Source organism: Delphinapterus leucas, chromosome 6 (assembly GCF_059928025.1).
Source record: "Delphinapterus leucas isolate spDelLeu-1000000601 "Yukka" chromosome 6, BTC_Dleu_Yukka2, whole genome shotgun sequence".
In the NCBI taxonomy this organism is placed as follows: Eukaryota; Metazoa; Chordata; class Mammalia; order Artiodactyla; family Monodontidae; genus Delphinapterus; species Delphinapterus leucas.
The window spans coordinates 55,166,457-55,175,563 of record NC_143134.1 but is presented as its reverse complement, the minus strand read 5'-3'; the positions used below and the strand labels follow the sequence as shown (position 1 = coordinate 55,175,563).

The window sequence follows — 9,107 nt, the reverse complement described above, 5'->3', positions numbered from 1 at the left end:
GGTATAAATCAGTTACACCTATGACATCAGGACTAACCATTCTCCATAATTTCCAGGACTTCCCTCAATTCCATGGAATTCCACCTTTTGACAAGCATTTCCTGCAATGAAAGTGGTAGGACTGTTCCAAAGGACAAAATGGACAAATACTAGTCTGAAATAAATTTACATAGAAAAAAATCAGAATGTAGGTTTCAGAACTTACAAAACTCAAGATGTTTTCTCTCATAAGAATTTAATAAATAAAACAAAATGCAAATTTAATGAAATGGAAAGGTGAATATTTTCTAAATTTTAATACAATGTAAGTATAAATATATTTATATGAAAATATAAAAATAAGATACATAAATAAATAAATAAACAAATAAACAGAATAAATAAATAACAGGGTAGTCATTGCTTAGGGACTGATGCCCCTGAAGCGGAATAATTTTAACATATACTTGCTTATTACTACTGACAAAGTATTAGCTGAATTAATACAATAAATTCTGTGATTAAAATTGAAATAAGAGCCTTCTGAAATGACTAAAGACATGTGTGCAAGGGTGATAGGGCATCTTAGTCAATGAGAAACATTTCAAGGTGACCCCAGGTCTCCATCCATAGTTCTTATCCTTTCTTGCAAGTTGGTTGATGAAGACAGGGATCTCATGATTTCCACTCTGACAATTTCCCAGGCACAGTCACTGTATTTCTTCTCCTTCAGGTAGAGATGGATTCCCTGGAAGTACCTCTTCACGGCCAGTGTAGGGCCTGTCACTCCCAGGGCAGTTTCTTCATCTCGCATCGCCTGCACCAAGCAGCCGTCCAGGTCCTCCAGCTGCTGATGGAGTTCAGTGCGGAGTTTGTCCAGGAGGGAGGTGTCCCAGGCAGCAGGGGAGCGCTCTGTGTGGAAGAGGCGGAAGGTCTGCTGGAGCATCTCGTGGAGGACAGAGGTGGCCTGGGCCTTCGGGAGCTGGCTGTCATCCACCATGTCCTGGGGGAAACCGAAGTCTTTTCTGTCCTTCAGACAGAAGCGAGGGGAGATTCTCCGCATCTGGCCCAGAAGCATGAAGTTCTTCTTGCTGACCCACACGTGGTTCTGAGACAGGTCGCAACCCAGAGATCCACCAGGGCCGTAGCTGAACATCACCAGGGCGGTCAGTAGAGAGAGCACGAAGGCCATGGGGCAAATGAGGCTGCTGCTGGCCTGGCTGAGACGGGCGTCTGGGGGAGCCTTGGGGGTAGGTTCTCTGATGACATTCTTTCTAAGCAAGGCCATTAAGTAGGGAACACAGTAATTTTCATTTTCTAAACATTTCTATACACTTTTACTTCCTTTTTTTGATTTTCACATATCTTCTCGGTATGGTCTATGAAGATGTCATCATTGTAAACCATTGATTTTGCAAGAAGTTTAATTTTCCCAGTAATTTCAGATGTGCCCATCTAAATGGATATTTATTAATCAAATGAGAAAGGTTTTCGTCTTAAAGTCAGAAGAGATGTAGGTTTGTAAATACGCACATTCTATATCTCTTTCATGCATAAATGTTGGTCTTCTCTGTTCCAGGAACAAATTTTTAACCCTGATCTTAGGTTCCATTTTTACGTCTTACTTTACATAGGAAGGCAGCTCTCTCAGCCCTATTGTTTCTGTATTTGCATAGAGATTTACCAGATCACTCTGGCATAAGCTCTTTGAAACAAAAGATGGGTTTTGTTTAGTGTTTGATTTAGAGAAGAGGCTGATTATTATGAGTCCATGAGCTTCTCCCATGTTTCCTTTCCTTCTAGAACATGTTCCTTCATGTCCATGTGGTCATGCTTCAGGGGACCACGAGGTGAGGACTATTATAGATATTGTCCTTTCTTTCCACCATTTTCTTACTGGAGACCTATAGTCCTCCACAGGCTGGGCCAATACCCCCACCAGGAATCCTGGTTCTTTTCAGGAGAACATGGGTGTGGAGATCCTAATTCCAAGACAATTGTATTTCCCCAGCAGCACCTCAGTCACAAGGGAGAGATCACATGTAGTCACACCCTGTCCTCTAGAGTGACAGAGTCCCCTTCCTAACCTGGACTCCCACCCTGAGGGCAGGCTCACCACATCCCGAGGACTTTACAATCTCCTATCTGTGGAGGGGCTTGTTTATTTGTTGGGAAAATAATTCATCTTCCAGGACCCTCACGCTTGCCCCTGGAGTGTTTGTGTGAAGGACCCTAGTCCTCAGTGGTGACCTTCTCCCCTCCTGACCCACGTCCTCAGGTATCAGAAGTGTCAGCAGCCCTCCGATGCTAAGAGCAAAACTGTGTTTTCTCTAAGGTGGTGGAGGAGTTACCCAATTCTAATCATTTTATCCTGAGTAGACACATAATTTTTATTTTGCCAAACACAAATTTTATTATTCAACTCTTTTACTAAAACTAGTCAACACTTGTTATGCTCAAAGTTTCTGAGCTGGGGCCAGAGAATTCAGCGATGGTGTTGTCTCTCGTTAAAGCTTATGTCACAGAAACCAGTGAGGTTCAGTTGTTCATTCAGTCAGTTGATGCCAGTGGGCTTCTCCCTTCCTCTGTCTCTGTCTCCCTCTGAGAATGCAGGGCAGCGAGGCCCAGGATTAGGTCAGAGAGAAATCGCCTTCTTTCCTTTACTTGTGTGTAATGTTTCATTTAAAGTTTTTGTAACTAATATTCACTTAGTGACTTATTGGACAAGATTTGTCTCGCTGCTCCTGCATTAGTTCTGATTCATGATGAGGTAAGAGCAATAAAGGGAGGTAACGAAAGGCAAAGGGGCTCCAGTCTCTATCATATTCAAACTTTAAATTTTTTGTTTATCACTGCAACTGTCCTAGAAAGTAAAAGTCGACAGCTGTCTTGTGGGCCTAAAGAAAACAAATGTGAGTCTGAATGTCATGAATGTGAAAGAAGGGAAGTGATTTCCCCCTGACACAATGCCAGATTCTAAGTTAGCTAACTTCAGTGCAGCACAGTTGGGGACGAGGCTACGTCAGAGGAGAAGGATGAGGCCAATGTGAAAAACAGAAAGACAGGAACATGGTTGCTTCTGCCAGAAGCTCAGAAGAGACCAAGTCCTTGTTCAGTTGACGGCCTTCAGCTTCGCAAGACCAGCTCCCTCATCTTTCTTTCCTTTAATCCATGAATGATCAGTTTTGAGGAGAGAAGGAAGAAGTCACACCCACCAGCTCACAAGTGACTGGCAACCAGAACCCCAGTTGCCAGAACACTAACCCTGTCTGGGAGGATCAGCAAGATCAGTCTTGCTGAGCATCTGTCTAGGTGATAAATCCATTCCGGCAATGAGAAGGGTACTTTAAGAAAACTAGAATTAAAGGAAGGGAATTAGACGATTCCAAAAGATCCTGATCTTATCTGGTTAATAGTAATCGTGATATTAAAAAGTAAGAACTGAATGTTATTGCTTGCTACTAATGGACTAGCCACTCTCTAAGTTCTTTAAAATTTAGGGACTTCCCTGGCAGTCCAGTAGTTAAGACACCGAGCTTCCACTTCTGGGGGCACAGGTTCGATCCCTGGTCGGGGAACTAAGATCTCGCATGCCCCATGGCGCAGCCAAAAAATAGAAAAAAAAATTAACTCAACACTCTCAATAACCCTATTGGATCAAACTCACTTATACAACTGGAGAGAAATATAAGTCTGGACGAATGACCTGTTCCAAATGTACCAAAGATACAAGGGCAAACCTTAGGGTGCTTACAATGATTTGTCTGAAAGCACCCATTAAAGAAAGCGAAGGCTGCACGTGAACATGATATTTAGGAACCAACGAAATAAGCAGACAGAGGACAGTGAGATGACAAAGGACCCTTATTCCACTTAAGATGCCACAGGGTTACTGTCTATGGCTTTGTAGGACTACATGGGGTGTGGTTTGAGTCAACTGAACTGACTTTAAGTTCTAATCAAAATAGAGAAAATCACTATTAAGTAGTTAGAAGGGAATAGATTTTTATGCCTATTAAAAAAAAAAAAAAAAAAAAGGGAGTTTCCTACTGGCCTAGTGGTTACGATCCGGCACTCTCACTGCCGTGGCCCCGATTCAATCCCCAGTGAGGGAACTGAGATCACACAAGCCACGCAACGCCAAGTCTAAGATTTCGTGAGTGATTTCTTCAATGAAATATAGTAAAATAACTTTATTAACCCTAGAAGAGCTGACCCCTGGAATCTATGTATTTTTAACGCTTGAGTTTTCTTGTGAGTTTAAGAAAAAAAAAAGCACCTAACAATTTCTAGCCATGTGAGCTCTGACGTTTCTCCTTCAGGATGACAACTAAAAAGTCACTCACCATCTGGTTCTACAAGAATAAAGTCATTAGCCACAGCAGTCCCTTACCCCAACACGCCCTGACAGGAGTTCAGGAATGGGGCACCTTCTGCTCTGGGAAAACTGACAGAATAGGCCTGCAGGTAGTTAGATAATTTCCTGAGAAAATTCTATGAATTCAATTTTTTGCAACTTCTCATACTTAGAAAAGCACTAAAATCATTAAGAGTGACAAATGCTCCTCATGACTAGCAGCAACCTTCTACCAAGATGTGTCCTTGATTGCATGTATCCTCTTCACCACAATCACGTATATACTGACGTCCCCATTATGTGCTTGGAGAAATTCATCAGAGCTGACTGAGAGGCTGTCCTCCAGGCTATAGTCCTCAGTAAGTCCTCCCAAAAAACTAAACTCCCCGCTCTTATGTTGTTGTTTGTTTCCAGTCAACAAGGACCTCACTGATTTCCCAGGAGACCTCCTCAGGTCAGCCTGCTGTTCTCAATCTCAATGAAGACACCTCCATTTCTCACGTACAGTCCAGGCTGGACATCCATTTGTTTACTGATAGAGTCCAAATAAGAATCTCTACTCTTTATTGTTCCAACTGTTGGTTAAGACGTGGGTACCGAAGAGGCCTTATGTATGACCAAGACGGAAGAGCATACGCGCTTCTTAGACAGAAGCAGTGAAGGTTTTTAATGGGCTCCTTAGCAGGGAGAGTCTGGCTTGAACTCCAGAGTCACCCTCATGGCCTTGTATAGTTGTCTTTATTTAAATTTCTAGCCTCAGCCCATTAAAACATCATAATACTGAAGAATTGAAATAAAAAGTATTATTTAAAAAATCATTTGTTAATAAAATGATATTTTTAGCCGTAATATAGGAATGGTTTCTGCTTGTTTTAGGACCCTAATCCTTAGGAAGGTTTCCAAACCTCTAAATGTACTTTAAATGTCCGTCTGACTTTAAAAGTACCTACTCAGGGCTGTATGCACCAACTGGAAAGAACAGAAAGATGATTGATCCATCAGTGTCCCCTTTCCAAAGTGCCTAAATTAAATAAATGAATTTCCACTTCGCTCTTTGTTGCTTTTAGAAATTGTGACCTTCCAGTGTGCATGTTACTGATACATGCCCTGCTGGAAAGGCTCTGCCCCAGTTGTTGCTAAATATATTAAAATCCCTGCCTGTGTCCCTTCTATTCAAGCATGTTTTATTTTGTTTGTCTTTCAAAGGGGCAAAGACATCATGATGGAATGTAAGAAATTCCTTGGATTGCATTGTCCCCAGGAATATCCTTCCCTGCTCTGTGATTACTTGCTGGGTCCTAAGGACAAAACCAGTTTGCAGCTGGCACTGAGGTAACCCTCGTCCCTTCCAAGACTCCGCAGGCTGCTGTGGTATCAGTGCTGAGGACACTGCTAGTGGCCACATCCTTCTGGGAGAACTCTGTGCTATCGCATGCACCTCACTCTTTTCTTCTCTGAAAAGGAATGTTCTGGAGAAACACTTGCCTCAGTGCAGCTCATCTGTGTTCTTCCGTGTCCTGAGGACCTACCGCTGTTGCAGTGAACGCTTTAAATATCTCTGTTCTCCTTCTAAGTTCTCAAGCTGCTGCTGCCTTTCAATTTCATGTTTCCTGCCCTTTGGGCTTTTTGAGTCCTGAACCAGGTGAGCTCCTCCTAGTGCAGTCAGCACGTGGAAGTGTGCAAATAGAGGCACAGGTGGGCTCCTGGATTCTCCACCATTGTTCAGTGTTGGGCAGGGTGCCATCTATTTACTGTGTTTCTCTGGGAGTCTGGACAGTCTGGACCTGCAGTGCTTGGCAGGCGGAGAGTGTGGAGTCATATGAGAGTTTCTGACAAACCTAGAACTTTCACTCAGCTTCTGCTTTCCATTGGTGGCTTTGTAGTCTTAAGGGGAAATTGACAGCCAGAAACCCTAATGGAGAAGGAAACAGCTGTATGAAAGGGCAGTACAGCTTAATGCAGAGTGAATGGGGAGAGTACACTGGATTTCTACACTGGGAGGAACTGAATGATTGTGATATTTTAGTGAAAGAATGGGATCCAGGAAAACAGAGAGGAAGCGGAATTGTGCCATGTATCAGAATCAGCAGATAGATATATGGTATATTTTATATGTAGCATATTTTATACTATGTATTCATATATATGTACCATATATATATGTTACTGTATATAAAATTACATGCAATTGATGACACACTTTCTCCCAGTTCTGTTTTCTAGGCTGTCATTGTTTTGCAGTCAGTGACAGAGAGAGGGGGAGGAGAATTCATTATTCCCATTTAGACCTATATGAAAAATATAGGAAACACACTACCTGTTTAGCCCTCACTCTGTGGATGATACTCTGCTAAGTGTTCTTAAATATTCTAGTTGGTCTAATATTCAATACAACTCTAGGAATATTTTCCGTACTTTATATTTGAGGAAAATGAGACTCAGGGAAGTTAAGTGATTCCCCAGCATCACACGTCTGTCCTGGCAGAATCTAGACTCAATGCAGAAACCCATATCACATATAAATAATTATTTAACTTCCATCCTCTGTAATTCTCAGGCTCTTTGTTTTCTTCTTTGGTGCTTTCTGAAGATCATTTTTCCCTGGTTGACTCCTAAGTGCACTGGCTACTCCACCTTTGTGCCCTCTTCAGACTCTCCTTCTCTTTCTCACTCTTAAAAGTTGAAGGTCCTCATGAGCTTTCGGTCATCATCTCGTTCTACACTCCACTCCTAAGGAACGATATCCACATATGCTGCTTCCAATGGGAAGTCTGTCTTTAGATGTTTCTTGGCCACTTTATGCAGTCCATGTGCTTTCTCCCCTTCTTGAGATGCCTCATTCCAGATTCTGGTGAGAGAATCCCCTTTTCCCTATCTCTCATTGTAATAGGAAACTTAATTGAAATAATTTAGCATGATTACTGTTTTTATATCTTTTATGTCTTCCAAACTGAACTCTCCAGAAGAATAGGTTTGGCATTTTCTCTTTTCACCTCTGTATTCTCAGAACTATCATATATCTGATATAGAAATATGAAGTTTTAAAATATAACCTGGGACTTCCCTGCTGGTGCAGTGGTTAAGAATCCGCCTGCCATCGCAGGAGACACGGGTTCAATCCCTGGTCCGGGAAGATCCCACATGCCGCGGAGCAACTAAGCCCGTGGGCCACAACTACTGAGCCTGTGCTCTACAGCCCGCGAGCCACAACTACTGAGCCCACGTGCCGCAACTACTGAAGCCCGCACGCCTAGAGCCCGTGCTCCACAAGAGAAGCCATTGCAATGAGAAGCCCGGGCATCACAACGAAGAGTAGCCCCTGCTCGCCACAACTAGAGAAAGCCTGCGCACAGCAACTAAGACCCAGCAGGGCAAAAAATAATTAAATTTTTAAAAATAAAATAAAATATAAACCACTGAAATAAATGAATGATGAGTAGAATTTATCATCCATGTTTCAGTATGCCTTGCACATTAAAGCTACTTCTTTTTGTAAGACTAAAAAAATCCAAGATGTCATCTGGGGGAGAGTTTCATAAATTCAACAAGAAAATAATTTGAAACAATATAGAGGTAAGCATATTTTATTATATTGAATACACTATAAAGTTGAACATGATATTATATGAACAAAACTATTTTAAATACCATACATAGTATGACTGAGATAAAGTAGAAGAATAAATAGATGACTACATTAGAGCCCTTTGCACTTTAATCACTATCATTTTGACTCCTGGTCTGATCATTTCTAAATCTCTCCTGTATATGAGCCTAGTTCTGATACTTGCTCTGTCTCATCAAACTGTGTTTTTCACCTTTTAGTATGGTAAGTTTCTGTTCAAAGTTGAACATGATGTATGGGGTAAAAGGAACTGAGGTAAATTGGCCTTTAGGGTGAGGATTTACATTTATCTTGCTAAGAGGTTGGCTATGTTTACTTCTAGTCCTTGGCTCTGTTTCTGCCCTCTTTATTTTCCATATCAGCCAAGCTGGCTTATCCTTTGGGATTGGTCTTCTTGAAAATAGATTTATTAGACCTGTTTGACAAGTAACCACCATAGGTGACAGGTCTATATCTTGTTCACCATTTTATCATTAGTACAGAGTTCATAATAATTACTCCAAATAATTATTAACAAAGAGTATTCTTAGATTTTCCATTAGACCTCCCATCAGAAGCTTCTACTGACCTCGCATCAGAACCTTATATTGAAGTAATTATTAAGCATCATTAGATGATTCAGTACATTTCTACTGAGCCTCTTGGTTCATCATTCTCCATCTCACGGTGAAGACGTAGGGTGGTGAAAATGTAGGGCATAGGATGCTAGATAAAATTAGCCTTCTCTGCTTTCCTGGTGTCAGAGTCTTTGTAATGTTATATGTTCTTTTTCATTTAGTATTTTTCTGGGCGGGGTTTGTCTTGCTACTACTGAATTACTTCCTTTATCATCTTGAGTTGAGTATCTTAAGAGGGAAGCAAAAATGGAAACATAAAGGGCCCATACCATGATTTTCCATAATGTTCAATACATCACTGATGCTTCTCCTTTCAACTTTCTTGGAAAGCTGTCCTTGCATTTGATGTACTGAGGTAAAAGGAAAACAAATGCAAATCTGACTATGATGAGAGTGAAAGAAGTAAAGTGACTCCCCAGGTGAAATAATGACAATGGAAGTTCTTCCCTTGTTACCCTTCCACTTGCTCCAGTATGGGTTCTGCTGATTAATTTCAGCAAATCAGCTCTCACTAAGGTCAGTTCTATCT

The 9,107-nt window shown here is 41.5% G+C and overlaps 1 protein-coding gene across 1 annotated transcript; it reads right to left on the bottom strand.

Annotated features, from left to right (window-relative positions):
- Positions 1-503: 503 nt before the first annotated feature.
- On the bottom strand, positions 504-3,598 carry LOC149748955 (interferon omega-1-like). Its single transcript, XM_089913163.1, has one exon. It carries the CDS (start codon positions 1,265-1,267, stop codon positions 584-586), a length of 684 nt encoding a protein of 227 aa, XP_089769289.1. The 5' UTR covers positions 1,268-3,598; the 3' UTR covers positions 504-583.
- Between the last annotated feature and the right edge of the window lie 5,509 nt (positions 3,599-9,107).

Excerpts from the sequence above, each read along its gene's own strand:
- LOC149748955 (XM_089913163.1), bottom strand. The coding sequence starts at position 1,267 with ATGGCCTTGCTTAGAAAGAATGTCATCAGAGAACCTACCCCCAAGGCT.